We start from the raw sequence: 22595 nt of genomic DNA, 5'->3' as shown, positions 1-22595 counted from the left end.
TCGAGGGACGCAGACGATCTCTCCAGAAAAAGTCAAAGCGGCGGTTCAATAAAAATGCTACATCCACCCGTAACAAAAGGGAGCACAACAATAAATTTACAAAAGGAGAAAGTGCAAAAGGACACCCAAATTGCACACAAGAAATGCACAGCGGTAACAAACACAAAATCACATACGTGTCAACCTATTGGTAATCTAAAAAAAAATCAAAATTGTGAGAAAAAAGATGTTGGTTACCCTATAATATATAGTATTATTAATGACAGTTCTCACGCGGAGGAGCATATTTGGCAAGTGCTACTAATTGGTGGAATATGGGTACATGTTGGTCCGGTATGAGAAATGAAAATAATGGTCAAGAACACCCTTTACTGGGCTTTATTATTTGCTTAAGAGTTTTGTTTTATCCTTCTAGAGAAAGGCTCTCCATAATCCCACTACTACGGAAAACTATATAGAAGAGACTTATCGTATAACAGATATTAAAATATTGTTTACTAAGCTCTACTTACATATCATGTACGGAGTAGTACAATATTTGCCAGCATTGAAGTGGTAAAATTCTCTACCTAAACATATGGCATGACATGCAGATCAGTTTGGCAGTAGATATCGGCAATCTTCTGTTGGTCTCACGATTACAGAGGCACATGTAATTGCATGGCTCATCCATATCCCTATCACCACTCTAGTTTTGACAGGTCCAACTTTGTAAACCCTAATGATGAAACATAATTGCATCAGAACTAAAACTTAATTATCAGTAACCCATTAGAATACATTCTAACTACAGAAGTCATAAAGTGAAACATATTGCGAAAACACTCTTAAGCTGACCCACTTGGACATCCTTCAAAAGTTCAGCAACCTTAGTTAGTACACTAATCAATGCCACAGTGAGGTTAATATGGTGTGCACCTCGAGTTCTTACTTGATGGGTATAGGCTCCTATTTAGGTCGAAACAACTCCATCTTTACCTTTCTTTTATCGTTGGTTGTACTGCAAACAAATAGACAGGTTGTGAGTTGAAAATGTAGGTTCAGCTACCATTGTTCTTATGAATTAAATGTAAGCATCTACCTTTGTTTGGTGGTGTACTTCTGGGCTTTCCTTTTCTTGCGTTTTGTTGTGAAGCCTACTTCCTGTCATAAAAAATGAGAGAGTTCCATGTAAGATCGCTGCTGAGAGATGAAATAATTTATTGCTTGTTGCATTTGCTCACCCCTTCTAAATCTGAATCAATGGCTTGTATGATCTCTTTAGTTGGTGTTGTCTCTGAAATTTTGTTGTTGTCTGATGGGGTTGCCATGCTTTCTGGTAGAGCAAGCCGTGTAGATTTTGGAATACTTGCGGGCAGTTTAGGTGTGCTACTGGATGCTACCTCTGGATCTATAGTGCTGATCAATTGAGTCCTGGAGACGTGGAATAATATGTTCACAACATCGATGGCTTCTGCCTGAACTTTGGCTGCAACAATGTATTTTCTCCCAACTATACTGCTTATAGCAAGCAGCATATAGTTTGTTCTGCCTCTCCCGCCTGCAACAGCCAAGTCTGCGAAATGGCATGTAAGTGTTTTGTTGTGGTCGACGACAAACATGAATCGTCCTATCAATTCTTCATTTCTCTTCATTAGGTTGGATATCTCTTGCGTTGGTGGCAAGCTTGTACCTGTAAACATTGAAAATGTTTGTTTCAGTTTGCATATGGAACTATAAAGCTGGCTCTACCGTTGCTATTCAGTCCGTGGGACTGAGTAGTTGCTTATCTCTCTTCCATGGGCATCAATATATACTGAGATTTCAGTGTTGTATATGCATGTTAAGTAGCTTGTTCACAAAAGGAACAAAAGGGAAGATAAACCACAAACTCATCTAGACGAAACGCTGCTAGTGAGATTTCAATGTTTTATATGCTTCTTCGTACTCCTTAATCGAAGTAAATATTCTGCTATGCATGACACATGGGAAATAAAAACATTGTGTCCACTTTGTAAAAACAAAACAAAAACATTCAAACTATAAAAATATGGCGACTTCCATTCTGATGTCCATGGCTGGCTGCTAGTGAGATTTCAATGTTTTATATGCTTCTTCGTACTCCTTATTTCCTTAATGGAAGTAAATATTCTGCTATGCATGACACATGGGAAATAAAACATGGTGTCCACTTTGTAAAGACAAAACAAAACATTCAAACTATAACAATATGGCGATTTCCAGTCTGATGTCCATGGCTGGCACCGGCATGGTGCTCTAATGCGAAGACGGTTGAGGCCAGACATGGAAATCAATCATCTGTAGAGCGACACAAATGGGGGAAAAAACACTCTGACTTATGTAAAAACGAAAATGCATCTCCTACAAATATGGGCACTGTTACTCAAACCATTTATTGAGACAAAACGACCGGAAAAAAAATACTGACCTAAATAAGCACATAATTGTTAGCAGCTGCAGAGATTGGATATCTCTGCTGCCGCTAAACTAAATGGTCCTGGAGCAGCAAGTCAAAGGCATGCCATAGGACAGAGGGAAAGATCCTGCTATGCACAATAGAAAGAAAATGCTCCCCTCCGGTCCTTATTAAATGTCGCTGATTTGTACTTAATCCGACACTTAATATTGATCGGATGGAGTAGCATTTTTACTGGAATAGAGTTAAGAACCAAGATGTAAAAATATAAACTGCAAACAAACACATTTAGGTTACTATTTTCCATGCTACTTTCTACCTTTGATCATCCCAAAGAATCAGCATGCCTAAAGGTCGCAGAGAGTGTCCATTCTATGTTGAACTGCCACACCACAATATACATTGAGGCAGAGTACTTGAGACAAAGAACATACCTACCCCGTCTGCAATCACTTCACTGCCATCAATAACTAAATGGTGGGCATTTTTCAGGCAAAAGTTGGAGTAAAGTATTTAACATTCTAGAGTTTAAATATCCTAGAATGCAATAGGAAACCAGACTGATACAATTCCTCGTGAAGTAGGCAACTACTTACTGTCGCCACCAAGTTTCTCTTGCATGCTCATGTAGAGAGGACCAACTCTACGGCGGATGCACTACATGGTCTGGCCATACCATGTTGTCAGCAACATTTACTCTCCCAAACTGGCACGGTAAATTTGGCATTAGTTGGCAATGTGGTAGGAACTTCTTTCTTGACTAATTATCCTTAAGATGGGCCAACTGATGTGGATTGGCTGGCCTGAGAGGATCATCCGAGAGAATCAACCTGGTAGCGAGGAAACATATATTAGTATGTTGCAAGCAGCTAGAAGTGAGCAGTAATTTTGAGAGTATTGTAAGAAGTAGTACAAATTTAAATTGCAGCAGTAGTTTGAGTGCATCAATTGCATATAGTGTGCAGTTTACCCAGAATATTGCAAGCAACTGGAATAGGAATTCCATCAATAAATTTCAGTGTTTGACTACTGAAATATTAGCCAAATTGGTTAATCCTCTTCGTAATATATTTACGAAGTCAAATCTACTGTAACTTTAATTGCAAAAGATTGGTAGGCTGAGCTTTAAGGTGAGGAGGCTCCTCAATACATACGTGGGTACACATAAGTACATGAATACAGAATATGGACAACTGGACTAAAACAATTGATTGCCTTCACCTACCATTTTCCTGGAAGAATATACACTACAAAAAACTGAAATTTGGTAAAGTATGAGAAACCTTGAGAAAGTCTTGAATGAGCCTGTTGCCACCAGTGCCACCATGATGTGTAGCAACCACCAAGTGTCGTGACTTTGTCCATGTGGATTACCCTAACAGACTCGGCTACGCCAAACCTCCTCATGACCATGACCATGGAGCCAGGCGATAGAGGCCCACAACAAAGAGCAGGAGGCCGTAGATGTAGAACATAGGCAACACGGCTAGGTAGACATTGTCACAAGAAGGTCAGGCCTCGAAGGTACGAAGAGCTCAACCATGGCTATATGGTTGTGGTGCATGAGCACAACACTCTTGCTGGTCCCCAAGGAGGGCCATATCCGTTGAGGGGATTGTTGATCACATCAGCATAGAGAGGCGAAAAAAAGGAGCGGCTTCGCCACCCTGGCTTGATCCGTGCATGAACTGAGAACCGTCCACCACAAACATTGGGAAGAAAAATCAAGGCATGGTGGTTGCCGAAGAGAGAGTCTGTAGTGCGCCATAATCTTGTAATTTTCTTTGAGGGTCCTTACTAATCTATGAAATTTGCAATATGAACCCTTACACCTGAAAAAGAGCAGGCGAGTTCAGAACCGGAATTTCGTTTACGTAAACCACATGTACCTCTATTCTTGTAATGTAGCTATAATGTAAATACAACGCTACGAAATAAGCTACACAACTAAACATGATAACATGTGAAAGCGAAACCAGGATAAGGAAAAGGATGTTCAATTACAATTGCTTCCACCATTTAGAGCTTCAGGCCTAAAGCAACACTCATTAGGCAGGGAAATTAACAATTGCTATTTAAAATAACCATAATATAGGCATCCGATCATTTTTGTACCAACAGAAAATAGTGCATAATCAATAGTGCAGCAAATGGACCCAATTTGGCTGATTCACATTTTCGTAAGGAACATCAACCGAGCATCTCCAATTTGCAAATGGAAAGTTGGAATAGACATCAAGATCTATTGTAGCTAGCTAGCTAATATCCCTATATATGACATCAAGATCTATTGCAGCTAGCTAATATCCCTACATTTGACATCAAGATCTATTGCAAGCTAGCTAGCTTATATACAGAGCATAGAAGGTGTACTACAAGTCTACAACCCTTCGAAAATAGCATTATTGTTACTGACCAATACAACCAAATTTATGAGTTAACTGTAGCAGTATACCTAAAGATTCGGACGTTTACTATCGTAGTCCCTTCATAGTTTCTAGAAAGGAGGACCGAGCCATTTCTAATACTTACGGTAAGCTTCTACTTATCCTGCAGACTGATGGCAATGCAAACTATATAATTAGCTCCAGCATCTGATTGCAGAATCTCAGAACGCACACACCAAATGAGAAATCTGATAATTCTCTGATTGAGTTCTTGTAGGAATAAAAACAAACACTTCTTAGGCACCAATCACAAAGCAGAGAACCTAATCGTCAGGAAATTCCCATCAGCACATACCTCCTTCCCGCTTCCGGTCCGGCAGGGGCTTCCACGACAGCCTAGGGGAGAGAGAGAGAGAGAGAGAGAGAGAGAGAGAGAGAGAGAGAGAGAGAGAGAGAGAGAGAGAGAGAGGAGGGCTCTCGTGCCAGTGAGCGCCACCCCCACGCCAGTACGTCTGCTCCGCCCGACGACCGCGCACTTGCTCCACTTGAGAGAGAGGGGTGACCACGGGGATGACGCACAGATCGAGAGCCTTGATGATACTGGCATGGCGACAACCACGGCAGCAGAGCTCATATAGGGAAGGGTAAGGCGGTCGGTGGGTGGGTAGAGGAGGCCCTCGATCTTGGAAAGGGAGGTACCGCGCAACCGCCTGGCTCCCGCGGAGACCGCCGCTCGACGCGCCCGCGCCGACTGCACCCCACCAGTAGGTTGCCCCAGCCAAGCTTCGGCCGACCTCGACAACGGCCGACGTTCCCCGCCGCGCATCTATATTGGCGCCGAAGCAGCGCGACGACATGGTCGAGGCGGGGCTCGAGGAGGTGGTCTCCGGGGTCGATGTAGTGGAGCTGGAGCTCTGGGAGGTCGAGGAGGAGGTGCAGGCGATGTAGATGAAGTCGTGCTCGATGGGGAAGAGCAGCCGGAGGTGCTGTGGCGTCGGAGGAACGACCAAACCCATGGTGGGGCTAGGGTTTCGCGGGTCCAAGCGTAGAAGCGCGGCAGAGCAACGTGGTTGCGGGAAACGGGACATGAGGAGGCAAAGGAGCCGCGGCGCTGTGCGTTGGCAGTTTGGCACCGAACGTGGCCCGGAGCAGGGCACCGGCCCGCCGCCCGGAGATGAAAGAGATGAGATGGGAGAGGTGGGGAAGGGGGGCAAAATGGCTTGCCGCAGCGGTGGAAATTTGGATTTTTCACTGTGGAATCTGGGCGCCGCTTTGACCACATACATCAGTACTACAGCTACACACAAAATCCCACAACACAAACACTACGAAGGAAGGCAAAGAAAATCGTATACGTGCTGGCATAAGATAGACTTCCAGTTTCACTGTAAAGTCTTATGGAACACTCAAAACGCACACAGAAGAACCAAATCAATTAGTAAAACACGTGTCTCACCCTCATTAATTCTTAAAGAGCCTCAAAATTAGGAGAAAAAAGATGTTTGTTAAGGTTTAATATAGTAGTTATGCATCCTCATATCTCATTGATGACTTACTATTTGTCCACTGCAACTTAAAAGAGAGAATAGTCAAGTAAATCCATGAACCGCGGTTCACTTTTTACCATAAGAAACACCTTTATATTGTTTTTATCTTATTTTCTATTTGTTGCACTATTTTAATCTAAAAATACAAAAAATATTTACAATTCTTATTTGCATCCAAAACACCAAAAACAATCAACCTCTTTACAGTTTTTTACTTCGTTATTTTATTTTAGCTAGTTTTACTCGCTTTATTTTTTTTACTTGTATTTATTTACTTACGCAAAACCTTGTGCTTGACAACCATACGGTGGAGTTGAGGACACAAAACTTTTATTTTACTTGCAGGATTGCTAGAAGAAGGAAGAACAGAATACTCTTTGTCCAGTTCCCCGAGAGTTCGATATAAACCCTCGAGTCACCCTTGTGGGGAAGATACTCTGATGATACAACACTCTGCACTAGTAGTCTCAACGTATCAAGATCTTTTTGGCGTTGCTAGTAACCATCATCACACGGTCGGGGTGTTATTACTGGTTCATCTTCCCGTATTCGCCTTTTTTCTTATTTCTTTTCATTTTCTTCTCATTTTTATTTATTCATTTTTCTTTTCCATTTCTTTATTTTCCTTTGTTTTTTCTTTCCTTTCTCTTTCTTTTTAATTTTTCTTTTCTTTTTTATATTGCTTTTCAAAGGTTAAAGAATCACTGTTTTGGAAGATTATGTTTTTACGTATGAAAGTTTTTCAAGACATTTTCTTTAAAAAAATTGGATTAAAAAATCTGATCACCGATTGAATAATGGTCACAAGTTTGGAAAAAAGTAATATATTACATTCATGGATTAAGACATATTCACGCGGTTTAAAAAATGTTCACAAGGTATATAACATGTCACAACTTTTTTGAGTCGGTCAACATTTTCTGGGTGCCGTGAAAGTGTTATTTTAGTCCCATGAACATTTTTCAAATCCATGGCCATTCTGAACCCCCAAACTTTTTTCAATCTGCAAAGTTTTGAGTATAGATGTTCACGAGATTCAAATAATTGTTCAAGGTTCAAAAAACAAAGTTCATGGATTCAAAATTATTATGATGAGTGATGACATCGAGTAGTCGGGACAAGCTTCCACCCCTAAGAGAGCTTTATTTAACAGATATCCAGCTGAATGTAGTGGGTCTAGATTCCGCGATAAGTTCCAAGAAATGGTGTATTCAAAGTTCGTGTAATTGCAAGAAAGACTAAATCCTTGAAATAAAACCAGGTAGTGAAAGTAAGAAATAGTTGGTACTTTGTATCATTTTTTCTTTTATGCTTAGTTACTATTTTTTACTATTATTTCATAATAGACCTTGATCGAAAAAACGGAGATTATTATTCTTGATGAAGAAGCCGCTTCAGCAACACCTGTAGCTACCCAATACCTTGAAAACAGATAAGCAATTAACGGTCACAGAACCACTAGGGGATAGTCCGTGAGACATGATCAGAATCCAGATTCATATCCCTCAACCACTAGAGGAAAACCTTTCAACGAAAAAGGTTGGTTGGGAGCGGGAGGAAGTCATAACAAAAAATACTAGAGTTGTACATGAGACACGGAAGCTAAGGCTAGTCACAATGGGAAGTATCATACACTAGTATCATGCACATGATACTAGTTCATGATACTACCCCCACAATGCATAGTATCATAAGATAGTATCATAATATCATCATATTTAATGTTTTGTAGAATCTCAATGCAAATTAGTGTACAAGATGTGTTTGACATTAAGTTTTCTAGTTTTACGTGCTATGATACGGTATCATATTATGATACCACTCTCATCTCTCACCTTATTAATTGGTGTGCCACATCAGATTTTTGCCAACATGGCATGCATGATACTACTTATGATACTCCCATTGTGGCTAGTCTAAGCGGGCTAACAAAAAAGCTTAATAAGATGAGTAGGGAAGAAAAAGTATAATATTCGTTGACCCTTTCCTGCTTGAACATTTGTCCTCTAGCAAAAAAAATTATGTCTTCTACTGTATGTAGCAGCAGTCTCGCTCTGCCACAAAGGGAGGAACTGGCAAAATCTAAATAGAAAAGAGACCAATTAAACCATAGATGTCCACTTCATACTTATAGTATTCTATTTCGGCTTGCTTGGGAGTCAAGTAAGGGCATGGCCTTGTTAACTTATGTTAATTTAGCTAGTGATAACTCTAGTGGGACTTCGTATATGTCTCCACCACACAGAGAAGAGGTATGTCTACCTCCAATAATAAGAAGAATGGAACCATATGCTCCTATCTTGGGAGCATTTAGGGGGAGGGGGATTTGGTCTGGTAACCAATACCTTATTGTGGATGTCTAGGCATTGGCAATACTTAATAATATATAAGTCTAGTCTCATAAATATAACAAAAAAGAATGTTATCTTCACAAGTAAACCGGAATAAACCCGGCCCCTCTTTTTGCGCCTAGAGAAATTCATTGTTTTGTATAAAAGTTCATTTATTTGGGAAAAACGGGGAAATGTTCATGGTACGATAAATGCTCATGCTCTATTTTTATTAAGATGATAAAATATAAGTATATTCACGGTGGTTCGGAAAATGTTCGTTAGCCTGAAAATAATTTTGCTCTTGGATTTCAAAAATATTCGTGGGTTCAAAAATATTCATGCATATTTTTCAGATTAATATACTGATTTATAAGGTTAAATATTAAGTATTTATTTATACAAAGTTACAAAATAATTGTACTAACTATACATGTTTAATTTTTTCCAACAAATACAACACCAAGGGAAAAAGAACGCACAATAAAACCGAAAATCAACAAACTAAAGTATCAAATTTGCTACTGATTCTCATGTGTAAACGGTGAAACATTACCGACACGACAAAATAGCTGGACTTCGTATTGAGCGCCCCATAAAGGTACCTCTTCATGCGGTGCGAGAGACCCACTGCCGCAAAGAGGAGTTTATAGTTGGACCCGATAAATCTTATATGCCGACCAGGTGAGTGCTTACCGCGCGCCACACATAGCCGCACGGGTCTTGCCATGGGCATTCACCTTTTTCGTTTTTGTTTTGTTGTCTTTTTCTTTCCTTATTTTATTTTATGTTGATTGTAAAAAAAACTATTAATTTGTTTAGATTCAAAAATATTTAGAATAGAAAATTTCCTAGATTTGAAGAAAAAGAATAAAAAATTGTTTACATTTAAAAATTATTCAGATTTCAAAAATATTCACATGTTAAAAAAATTCAATTTTGAAAATTGTTTGGATATTTTTCAAATACCAAAAAAACTAACAGAAAAACAAAAAAACTAGACAAAAAAACAAAAAGTGCTAGAAATGACAAAGGCAGGTAGAAACCCGAGCACCATATATGGGCCTAGCCCAGCCACAGTAAGAACATGATCACTGATAAGGTATAAATCCATATACCCCCCCCCCCCCCCCCATTTCTCTATCAGCTTGAGATTATAAGTGAATTGGCATGCAAAAAAATGGTATTAGAAGGTCTTGACTTCATGATTGAAGTAGCGCAATCAAAAATAAAAAGGGGATTTCTATTTCCGTGCTCTTGGGTCCTTAGTTGTGCTCAGTTTTTCCCATCTCCTTAGTTTTTCCTCAGTTTTGTCCAAGCCCTTGTCTGAAACCCTTACAAGTGCTGGAACGGCCGTTAGCCCGACGGGTCAACAACTTTGACCATTATCTGCTGACCAGTGGGGCCACGTAGAGCCCGCAAAAACACGTCAGACCATTCATCTTTGTTTGACCGTAAGAATCGCCGTATCCCTGACCAAAATGCGGACGAGTAGGGCTTCGGTATATCGAATGACAAGTGGGGCCATGACGCTGATACAAGGGGCAATACACGGGTAGAATTAGATCTTCGTAATAAAAATAGCTGTGTGCATCTATTGATGCAGAGGCTGGGGTTTTCTCCCCATATCGAAAAAAACGGGTAGAATTAGATTTTGAAACGGAGCTCTACAACGATGGCACGGAGGAGGTGGCCTGCGGCGTGTCGAGATGAGATCGACGTCCACAAAGAACTGCATGAGGTGAGACCAGACGCATTAGATAGATATGAACTAGACGCGTTTAACCATGCAAAGAAGTGAAGAAAATGGTCGAGGACATCGACGACGACCTCACCACTTTGACTGACGGTGTCGGACACAAACGCGAGCAATGTAGAGAAAACTAGTGTCTCTCCTTTCTGGCGTGTATAGATGGGTGCTAGGGGAGTGTGGTGACGAAGAGAAAGACCTCGCGATGGTCTGTGGCGTCCAACATAGCGGGGCGGCGTGGCTGTGTCCACAGCGACGTGCATGTTCGGCATTGGCATCAGCATGTACGTTCGTCATTGGCCTCGGCGGTATCTCTGGTGTGTCAGTGATCGAATGAGGGGACGGTATTGAGGGTGCATCCCGACGGTGACCTAGCAGTGGCGGCGAGCATAGCCGTTCTGACCATGCCGATATCGGCATCGGCATCGTTTGGAGGTTGTGGTGCTCGAATCATGGTGGTACATGCATAATATATAGAAAAGGGCCCTATAGAAAATAGCTAGATCTCTAAATCGATGCATATGACGCTACATATATATTCTTGGTCATAATCCCCTTATCTAAAGGGGACGGATGCATGGCTTCACGTCGTCGTCGCTTCCATCGTCAGTATCTTCATCATCCGTGTAGTAGTACTTCCTGCACATTGTTCCGTCGAACACCTTCACTGCGAGCACATCATCGCCTTCATATTGGAATTGTATGAAGCAGCCGAAATCCACACCGTGCGCGATGGCGAAATTCTCCCAGCCCTTGTCGAGGTACATCCGGCCTTGTCCGTCAAATAGGACCTCCACGGCCCAGAGACGAGGACCGCAGTCAGCAGTTCACAGATACACCTTAGCGGGCTCCTGGCCATCAAGATAGTCCGCAAAATTTTTTGGGAGTGCCTGCAAAGAGATCGAGCATCGATCGTTTGAAATTAGGCCCTTGAAATTAAATGTTTTTAGAACATGCACATAATTAATCACATGCATCATATATGTGGGAACACGTACGTGCCTTCTTGGCCAAAGGGTCTTCATTGATGACGATGGAAGAACTCCTCTATGATCAATGGCAGTGTTGATGATGGTGGTGGCAATGATGACGATCCACCACCCCGGCCGCCCCTTCCCCTTCCCCTTCCGGTCGGCGTGCGAGATGTGGAAGCCATGGCAATGGATCAAGTGTATGTGAATGAAGAAGAGAGAGGCAGAACCTATTGACATGAGGGATGGACGTTGTGGGGGTTTATAAGGGAGAGATGACCGTTGTGGGGTTTACACCATAAATTAAGGTAGAGATGACTGTTGTGGGGTTTACACGATAAATTAAGGAGGAGATGACCGTTGTGGGGGTTTATATCTCAACAAGCCCAAAAAGTAATGCCTAAAAGAAATGGAAATTCGTGATAGTTTATCATTTTACCGTGAAAAGTAATGCCTAAATAGATCATGGAAAATAATGCATAAATAGAGGGAATATAGTACGTGGCAAACTCGTCATTGCACATAAATTGAGGGTGGCACTGTCCACCAACAGAGAGAGAAAGGGGTGGCCACGAAGAGAGAGAGAGGGGTGGCCACAAAGAGACGGAGAGGGGTATACTGCTCGTTAGATCAGTGGATCAATGGTTGGTGGAGTCGATCCGTGTGACAACGGCTCAACCAATTAGGATAAGTTTCGGCTTCTGTGAGCATTTGTGACAGTACTTGAGGGCAAAACTGAGTAGTACTAAGAAACCAAGGGCACGTAAATAGTAAATAGACTAATGGATTCAAACAAAAGAATTACAAAATAAAAAATGTGTGTTTTGTACAATATAATTCATATTAGGCTACATCAAATTATTTGCAATTTAAATATACATGAGTGTGACAATTAAGGCCTCATTTAGACAAACTATGTTTTGGGGGAGATGTTTTGCAAAGGGGTTTGAGTGGAAAACCATGTATCTTCATAGCTACTAGTGATTCTGAGAAGTGGCAATTTGTGGTAAAACTTGATTTATCTATGTTTGTTAAGGTTTCCTAGGGGGCAGGTTGCGTTTGAAGACTCCATGAGTAGGTGCCACTATGTTTTTTATTCTTTTTGGATTTTTTTTTGCGCATGAAATGACTCAATTAGCTATGTTAATCTCATTTGTTGACTCTCTGTTGACCAGCTACTTGAGGGCAAAATTGAGTATATTGCACTTGCCAGTCTAATTACTCGAGGGAAAAACTGAGTACAGATAAAATTCATGTACAAAGGCCGAGGTTATAACTGAGTACACCAAACGTCCCAGGGTTAGACTCGTGTCACGGTGCACGCTGCAGCCGTGCATAGCGAACGCGTGTTGCGGTACACGCCACCTTCATCTTTATAGAGCCCCTCTTTCTCTCCCTCGACGCTCGTCCACTCTCTAATTTTCACTGCAACCGCCTCTTCTGTCCCATCAACTTCTCCACAACCGAAGAAAAAACCCCGAAGAAAACCGCCGATGATGGAGAAGAATGAGATGCCCATTGTCGGCGCATCAGCCGCCGCTGGCCCCGTCCAGGCCACCGTCGCTACTTCCAACGTAGCCGTCGGCGCATCGGCCGTTGCCCCCGTCCAGGCCCCCATCGCTGCTTCCAACGTAGCCGTCAATGCATCAGCCGCCGGCGCATCGGCCGCCGCCCCCGTCACTTGGGATCCGTACGCACCAGTGTCGTACGTCGCGTCGGAGAACCCCTACGACACCGGCATCGTCGATGATGAGCCAGAGGTAACTCTTTGTTCCCTTGTTCTTATCCCATTTCAATCCTTTTGTGTTAGATCTTGCGTTATTAGGATTCGTCTGTTTCTAGTTCAATCCTTTTGTGTTAGATCTTGAGTTATTAGTGTTTGTGATTTGCTTTTGTTTAAGATTCAGTTAACTTATGTGAGTAATCTATCCCATCTGGTTAATTTGTGCCGATGATGATGAATATTTGGGCACAAATTGATTCAGAGTTTGGTCAGTGAATAATTGGTGTGTACAAATTTGTTGTGTATGATCTTTGGTTCACTGACTCAAATCCTGGATATAAGTGTGTCCAATGTAACTGAGACTACCTTTTTTTCGTGGACATATTATCATGCATGATATTTTTGTTCACTCTCTGTTCCATCATCGTTGCAATTGACTCCGTATTTTTTGCACGATCTTTGGTGCTACGTGACAGGTGCAGAGCAACGATGTCGATAGCGACGACGAGTCCTTCCACACCAAGACTCGTCACGTCCTCAGGAGGCTGCAGTCCGGCCATTACGATGGCCCCTTTGCTCGAGGCATTTACACGTGCCCCTTCTGCAACAGGAAGCTCCGTGCCACCGACTTCAACTGCCTGGTGAACCATGCTGAATCCATTGGCAGATGCGGCGCTAGAGTTGGAACGACCGTGAACGTGCATGCGTTCATGGCCAAACACAAAGCACTTGGGATTCACCTGCGCAACCTCCAAGCGAGTCACATGCGCTACCTGGAGGCGTTGAACGTGCCTACTGCACTCTCTGTATGTGATTGCTCTATCTGTAGAGCAGCTTAAATTCATGTAAAATGTAGCTAATGTTGGATCTATCGGTAGTACTGTTGGATCTGTCGTGAATATATCTATGCTATGTTGGCTGCTGTATGCAGCTTATCCTATATTTTCTCTGGATTTGTGCCCTAGATTTCCTACCTGATTGGGTAAAAACAAATTCATAAAGAAATGAATGGCGTTAAAAAACAGAAGGAGAAGGTGCTCTAGATTTGCTACCAATTTGGGCAATCAAGAATGAATGAGATCGAGCGAGAGAGAGAAAAAGGTGCATTGAAAACTGCTAATTTGGGCGAAAGAGACAGAACCACTCGTGCCCACGTTCCGGACCCACACGGCTGCACACGCTACGGCCCCCGCTCCGCTCGTACAACCAAACGCGGTCTCGTCCTGTCCCACGCGATCCCTTTCTACCAGCCCCCGCGATGCGGCTCCACACGACGCGGCCCCACACGTCAGCATGGAACGATCAACTAAACGGAAATCCTTCCGTCCGAGCTCCTTCTGCGGGTTTCAGACAAGGGTTTGGGGAAAACTGAGGAAAAATTAAGGAGCTGGGAAAAACTGAGTACAACTAAGGACCCGAGGGCACGAAAATACAAATCCCCTAAAAAACTGGTCCCACGGGACTATGGGAGCCTGGCTGATAAGGGGAAGAGGTAACCAAACACCCGCTAATAAATTTGGTTACTCATCGCTTGAGTCGGGTGGTGAAATACACCGACCTGGTCGGTGTGGTGCACCCACCGCACAACCTCCCCAGCCTATGAGCCGTCCCAGTAATGTTTTTTTTTTGGTTTTTCCCTTCTTTCTTTTATGTAATTTTTTCCTTTTTTCTTTTTGCGTTTTTAAATTGGAATATTTTTCTAATCTAATTTGTTTTTAAAAACTAAAATTAAAAAAAAATCAAATTTAAACATTTTTGTGAAAATTTTGAGTATTTTTAATCTAAATATTTTTTTAAATTTGAACAATTTTCAATCTAGAACAGTTTTTGAGGTTCAATATTTTTTGAAGCTGAACATTTTTTTAAAATTTTTGCTTTTTTTTTCTAGATTTCAACATTTTTTAGATTGAATTTTTTAAAATTTTAAACATTTTTTGAGAGTGAACATTTTTTTGAGATTCAAACCCTTCAAATCCTTAACATTTTAAAAAATTCAAATCTTTTTAAATATGATTTTTTTTCAAAATCTCATCAATTTTAAATTTTAAAAATTTCTAAAAACCTTAATATTTTTCGTATTTGAAAAAAAAAGAAACAAAAAAGGAAAAAAGAAACAGAAAAACAAAAAAAATGAAAAAATGAAAAACAAAAAACAAAAATAGAAGCAAACTACGAAGTGGGCCGACCAGGCCGGCCCATACTGCAGGCGGCGGTGTGCGGCGCGCGATAAACGCTGACCTGGTCGTTGTACAGGAATCATCAGGGGATCACATCGAGTTCTTGTACATCCCTGTGGGCTCACACTTGCCCATCGTTATGGGTTTGGCCCTCCATTATCAAGTTAGACGGGAGCATAACTACAAATACGCAAGGCGCTGTAACTGGGACGGCATCGAGAGAGATCACAAAACGAACCCGATTCTCTCTCTCGTTCTTGCTTGTCTCAATTTCCCATCATTTCTTCTCTTTTCTTTCCCAATACTTGTTGAAATCCTTGTATTCGAATATTTTTTAGGTGAAACCCCGAAGCTCTGCGATTCAATTATAAAGCAGTATACGCATAGAGGATATCTTGCGAGGTTAGAAAGGAGGAAAAAATGGCATGGAGCCGGCCAACAACTGGCACGAAACCAACCAACATTATATGTATCTGAATCATAGAGGTACCGAGAATCAACATGTGGTTGGATGGTAAGGAAAACAGTGGCACCCCTAACCCATCAGAGTTCATACCTCAGGTTCGACACTTTGGTGTCTCATAAAGACGGAATTTTTTTCTTCGGTGTGAGGCGATGTTCCCATCGACAACGATGTGAATGTGGTGATTTCGTCAATCTAAAGATCCGTCAGATCAATTCTTCGACTCAGTCTTTTGAAGTTGCTCAAAGTGATAGTATATATGTGTGTTCATAGGGGTTAGTGTATGTACGTATTTAATCTATGTATTGGGTTTCACAGGGTAGCACTAGCACTGGTGCTGCAACACTTTGTTAACCAGAGTTATGCTCACGCATGGTTATCCGAGAGGGATTTGCTCAACTAGCTGAGAACTAACTTCGTGCTTAGTTAAATTTTATGTCGTTGGATTTGCTTCATGAATCATGCTAGTTATCAAGTTGTAACTGAGAAATAGTTACACCCTATCCCAGATGTTGGTTGTGTAACAAAAGAAGGAAGGAAAGATTCGGCGCCCGGTGACAGTGACTCGCATGGAACGTACACAGGAGAAGCGGTCAGGTGGGTGATTAGCACAGGACCAGGTCCTTCCCACTAGCTGAGCTCCTATTTATACGCCTCGGTCGCCGCCAGCCCAACCTCCTCTCCTTGTTCCTCCTCTGTTCTGCTCTGCTCTGCTCTCCCCACACAGACGGAACCAATACACCTCCATTCAATTCTCGAGCAAGTGAGTGGGTGAGTGAGTCAGCCAGTCAGTCATGGGGGAGGGCAACGATGGCGCCGACGCCAAGGAAGAGGAGGAGAAGAAAGGAACCGGCGGCGGTGACGAGGGAGAAGACGACGATGAGGGGAATGGGAAGGCAAACAAGAGCAAGCAGCAGCAGAAGAAGAAAGACGAAGATGGCGGCGACGGGAAGAAGAAGGCGGCGACGGGCGCGGTGGTGCTGCGGGTGGACCTGCACTGCGACGGCTGCGCACGCAAGGTCGTGAAGGCCATCAGAGCAGCCCAAGGTATCATCATCTCTCTTTATTCTTTAACAATACAATCCTCTCTCCGTCGCACGCGCGCACATCAGATCAGCGTGCCAATGTGTGCACGCCCATGGACGACATTGTTGGGTTAATGCTGTAGGAGTGGAGTGCGTGGCGGCGGACGTGGCGGGCGGCACGGTGACGGTGACCGGCAAGGGCGCCGACCCCTGGGACCTCAAGGACCGCATCGAGTCAAGGACGCACAGGCCCGTCGCCTTCGTCAACCCCCCGGCCCCCAAGAAGAAACCCAATGGCGGCGCTGCCGACGGCAAGAAGCTGCCGGACGACGACACGGCGAAGAGCAAGACCGGCGACGACAAGGCGAAGAAGAACAAGGAGGTAATTAGATTAGCACATCCGTGATTACTCGATCGGCTCACCCGTTGTCGAGGTTTCATGTGAATTTCTTTTGTTTGTTGCAGCCCCCGCCGGAATCGACGGTGGTGGTGAAGATCGGGCTCCACTGCAACGGTTGCATTGACCGGATCAAGCGGACCGCCCACAAGATCAAAGGTAACTTTTTGAGCATGCAACTAACGACTACTCTCTGTTTTCTCTCTCTAGCATGCCATGCATGCATGCAGCAGTACATTCATGGAGTAGTCATGCGCTGCCATGGCTGTTGGAAACTGATTGAAAAGGAGATGACGTTTTTTACACCTGGGCCAGGTGGATTGATACATCATATGCGTGAGTTGCAGGTGTGAAGCAGGTGACGGTGGACACGGCCAAGGAGCACGTGACGGTGAAGGGCACCATGGACGCCAAGGCCCTACCTGACGTGCTCAGACGCAAGCTCAAGAGGGACGTCGCCCTCGTGGCGCCCGCGCCGCCGGCCAAGCCCAAGGACGGGTCAGGCGGCGGCGACAAAGGTAAAAAGAAGCAGCAGCAGGAAGGCGGCGAGAGCGCTGCGGACAAAGTGGCCGGAGAGCAGCAGCAGGGGGGAGGAGGAGGAGGCGGCGGCAAGAAGAAGAACAAGAGCAACAAGCAGGAGGACGGCGGGGAGGAGGATGCCGGCGGTGCGGCAGCGGCGGCGGCGGCGCAACAGGCGTTCCCGATGGCCGTGTTGTACGGCAGCGGCGGAGAAGGGTCGTCGGCGTCGTACCGGGTGGAGATGCTGCACGCGCCGCAGCTATTCAGCGACGAGAACCCAAACGCATGCGCCGTCATGTGAGCCCACCCCGGAGAGATGCTCCATGTGTTACACTGCTAGCACTCGTAGGACTACGTAGCTAGACGATATATACGTAGAAATGTAATGGTGGATGGGTCATGATGTACGCATTGTTGCTCTGCCGATGCGTGCTTGCTTGTCGGCCGTTCTTGGAGTTTGATCTGTTGTTGTTGGTTGGTGCCACGCCACTATGATTCATTTCGATCGACGATCGGCATTCAATGACATGGCATCCATTAGACTGCTCATAGTGGGAGTAACTTAGGTGGTAACATCACACATTTCAAGGTGTTTTGGTGACATGGCATAGCAATAAATGAAGAAAGAGAGGGAGGTGGTAACTAGCTATGTTACCATAACATCACACACCCCAAGATAAAATGAGTCTACAAACTAATAAATGAGATCTTGCATGATACTATCTCTAAGTTACTTCCACTATGAAGATAGTAACATGGACTAGTAACTTATGCATGACACCACCTTATGTTACTCCCCACTATGAGCAGCCTTAGTCGATCCATGGCCTGCTGCCTGCTGCCTGCAGAGACTGCGGCCGGCCGGTGCTGCAATGCCAGCAGCCATTAGCCTCGATACATGTGCCCGCCGGCCAGCCGGCGTTAATAGGTGGAAATTGGCAGGTGATCAACTGTTCAAGCTGATGTTATGTACAGTACATCGTTTAAGTTTTTTCGGCGATTGCATTGCAAACCTGCTGCGATGCAACTGATGTGATGTATTCGTACGTGTTGTGTGTTCAATTAGGCGATTTGCACAAAAATAACCCAAAAGTAAAAGAAAAGCACAGACTGACCCCAATCAAACCCTTTTGTGTGGCGCCCCTCTAATCGGCGCCACATATGCCAGTGTGGCGCCCCTCCTGCCGGCGCCACCCTCCCAGCCGACGTGGCGCCCTCGACGCTGAGCTGGTCTGCCGATCCGACGTGGCAGCATGTGTGGCGCCCCTCCCAACGGCGCCACACATGCCAACTTATATCATGTTTTCGGTCGAAAACATCCAGGGGCTCCGGAACGTCTGGGACTTAGCTGTTTTGCGAGGCTCTATGTGTGGCGCCGATGTCACGTGCGCCACACTAGCCTGTGTGGCGCCGATGCCACGGGCGCCACACATCCACTTAAGTGTGGCGCCCGCACCCGCGCCCAGCCCGACCCTCTCTTTCTCTTCTTTCTCTCCTTTCTTTCTCTCCTCCAACCGCCGCCGCCGGCCGCCTCTCCGCAGCCCCCCACCAAATCCTCCACGGATTGGACAGATCTGGCCGGCCAAATCCATCCCCATACAATCCTCAAGGTATTTCCCTTCGTTCCCCTTCGATTCATCCAAGATTTGCTCCGGTTTAATTCGATTTAGCCGTTTTGCCTAGATTGGAAATGTTGGTTCTGTTTGAACCATAGATTTGTATGCATGTGTTTGAACTATAGATTTGAACCATAGATTTGTTGGAACCATAGATTGTATGCATGTGTTTGAACCATAGATGTTAAATTTTGCTAGATTGTATGCATTGTATCCAAAGATATGTTAGTGGATGTGTTGAAATGGGTATGTAAGTGTTAAATGTGTATGTGTAGGAACCCTAGATATGTTAGTGGATTTGGATATGAACCCTAGATTTGGATATGTTGGTGGATTTGGATATGAACCCTAGATTTGTTGGAACCCTAGATATGAAATTTTACATGTATGTGTTCAAATTCTATGTATGTATGTCTTGAAATGTCTAATATTTGCCTAGCAAATGCATTCAAATGTGTTACATATGCCTAGTATTCTTGATGGAATAACTCATATTTGTTAGGAATGCCTAGATATGAATGTATGTGTGATGGCTTATTTGGATATATTCTCATGTATGTGTTGCTCATATTTGGTATGAATGGCTCATAATATGTTGTATTTGTGTAAACATGTAGTATGGTGTGGCTCCTGGATGAAGAGTACGACATGGATCACCGGGCTGTTCATATGACGGAGAGGACAATGGATCTTCACCCTTTGAAGATTCGTTACCATGGCACTGTGGATATACCGTATGACGAGAGGTACACGGAGTTCATCCAGCCTACCGGTCTTATGTCGTTCATATCCCTTGTAAGCCGTGGGGGGCCGAACATGAACCCCTTGGCAATCACCGCCCTTGTTGACCGGTGGAGGCCGGAGACTCACACCTTCCACTTGAGGGCCGGCGAGATGGCCCCTACTCTCCAGGATGTTTCCATGATCCTTGGACTACCTATTCAGGACGAGCCACTGTGTATGAACACAGCTTCTGATGGGTGGCGCCAGCAGATGGAGGCGCTTATTGGCAGGGCTCCTCCGCTGCCAGAACAACCAAATAAGAGAGCTCCCGCCGGCGCGTCTTTCTCTTGGATCAGGACTAACTTTGGAGAATGCCCGGAAGGGGCCAACGAGGACACTCGGAGGACGTACGCCCGCGTGTACTTATGGTACATGATTTCGAGGACTCGCTTTCCTCACAGTGGGGGGAAGCTGGCCCATTGGTGTTGGCTGAAGGCGCTTACGGTGTTGGATAACCGGTGGAGTTGGGGAACAACGGCACTTGCCTACCTCTGCCGGCAGGTGATGATTTGCTCTATGTACTATTTTCCTATAGTAGTGTGCTAGACAAAGTACTAACCAAATGTCTTATGTGCGCAGTTGGACGAAGCTTGTCGCGAGAGGCCAGGAGCGGGCCAGGAGCGGCGGTATTGGTGGATGCATGCTCCTACTTTCCGTATGGAGCTGGGACCACCTATCAGTTGGGCGTCCCAGGGTACTCAACGAGAGGCCATGGCCTCATCACCATGAGAACCTTGATCGGGAGCCCACTTGGGCATACCTTTGGGACAATGTCTCGGAGATGACGAGCGATCCAATGGTCATGTACAGGCAGTACACTGCGGAGTTGGACACTCTTACCTGATACGTCTCCGACGTATCGATAATTTCTTATGTTTCATGCCACATTATTGATGATATCTACATGTTTTATGCATACTTTATGTCATATTTATGCATTTTCCGGCACTAACCTATTAACGAGATGCCAAAGAGCCAGTTGCTGTTTTCTGCTGTTTTTGGTTTCAGAAATCTTAGTAAGTAAATATTCTCGTAATTGGACGAAATCAACGCCCAGGGGCCTATTTTGCCACGAAGCTTCCAGTAGACCGAAGAGGATACGAAGTGGGGCCACGAGGTGGCCAGACACCAGGGTGGCGCGGCCCAAGCCCTGGCCGCGCCGGCCTGTCGTGTGGGGCCCTCGTGTGGCCCCCTGACCTATCTCCTCCGCCTACTTATAGACTTCGTCGCGAAACCCCCAGTACCGAGAGCCACGATACGGAAAACCTTCCAGAGACGCCGTCGCCGCCAATCCCATCTCGGGGGATTCAGGAGATCGCCTCCGGCACCCTACCGGAGAGGGGAATCGTCTCCCGGAGGACTCTTCACCGCCATGGTCGCCTCCGGAGTGATGAGTGAGTAGTTTACCCCTGGACTATGGGTCCATAGCAGTAGCTAGATGGTCGTCTTCTCCTAATTGTGCTTCATTGTCGGGTCTTGTGAGCTACCTAACATGATCAAGATCATCTATCTGTAATGCTATATGTTGTGTTTGTTGGGATCCGATGGATAGAGAATACTATGTTATGTTGATTATCAATCTATTACCTATGTGTTGTTTATGATCTTGCATGCTCTCCGTTGTTAGTAGAGGCTCTGGCCAAGTTTTTGCTAGTAACTCCAAGAGGGAGTATTTATGCTCGATAGTGGGTTCATGCCTCCATTAAATGCAGGACGATGTGAGAAAGTTCTAAGGTTGTGGATGTGCTGTTGCCACTAGGGATAAAACATCGATACTATGTCCAAGGATGTAGTTGTTGATTACATTACGCACCATACTGAATGCAATTGTCTGTTGTTTGCAACTTAATACTGGAAGGGGTTCGGATGATAACCTGAAGGTGGACTTTTCAGGCATAGATGCATGCTGAATAGCGGTCTATGTACTTTGTCGTAATGCCCAATTAAATCTCACTATACTCATCATATCATGTATGTGCATGGTCATGCCCTCTCTATTTGTCAATTGCCCAACTGTAATTTGTTCACCCAACATGCTATTTATCTTATGGGAGAGACGCCTCTAGTGAACTGTGGACCCCGGTCCATTCTTTTAATCGAATACAATCTACTGCAATACTTGTTCTACTGTTTTCTGCAAACAATCATCATCCACACTATACATCTAATCCTTTGTTACAGCAAGCCGGTGAGATTGACAACCTCACTGTTACGTTGGGGCAAAGTACTTTGGTTGTGTTGTGCAGGTTCCACGTTGGCGCCGGAATCACTGGTGTTGCGCCGCACTACACTCCGCCGCCATCAACCTTCGACGTGCTTCTTGGCTCCTACTGGTTCGATAAACCTTGGTTTCTCACTGAGGGAAAACTTACTGCTGTACGCATCACACCTTCCTCTTGGGGTTCCCAACGGACACGTGTTGAACGGAAAGACATACGTCAACCACGCGCAGCAAGTAGATTTTCTGGCGCCGTTGCCAGGGAGATCAAGA

The 22595-nt window shown here is 44.4% G+C and overlaps 1 protein-coding gene across 1 annotated transcript; it reads left to right on the top strand.

Moving 5' to 3' along the window:
- Positions 1-16435: 16435 nt before the first annotated feature.
- On the top strand, positions 16436-18228 carry LOC127331573 (heavy metal-associated isoprenylated plant protein 3). The gene is made up of 4 exons (XM_051357744.2): positions 16436-16811; positions 16933-17171; positions 17255-17345; positions 17534-18228. The coding sequence occupies exons 1-4, from the start codon at positions 16559-16561 to the stop codon at positions 18004-18006; spliced, it is 1056 nt and encodes a 351-aa protein (XP_051213704.1). The 5' UTR covers positions 16436-16558; the 3' UTR covers positions 18007-18228.
- The last annotated feature ends 4367 nt before the right edge of the window (positions 18229-22595 follow it).

Source organism: Lolium perenne, chromosome 4, assembly GCF_019359855.2.
Source record: "Lolium perenne isolate Kyuss_39 chromosome 4, Kyuss_2.0, whole genome shotgun sequence".
Lineage (NCBI taxonomy): Eukaryota > Viridiplantae > Streptophyta > Magnoliopsida > Poales > Poaceae > Lolium > Lolium perenne.
The sequence above is the reverse complement of the archived record's forward strand: the minus strand, read 5'-3'. Positions and strand labels throughout refer to the sequence as shown.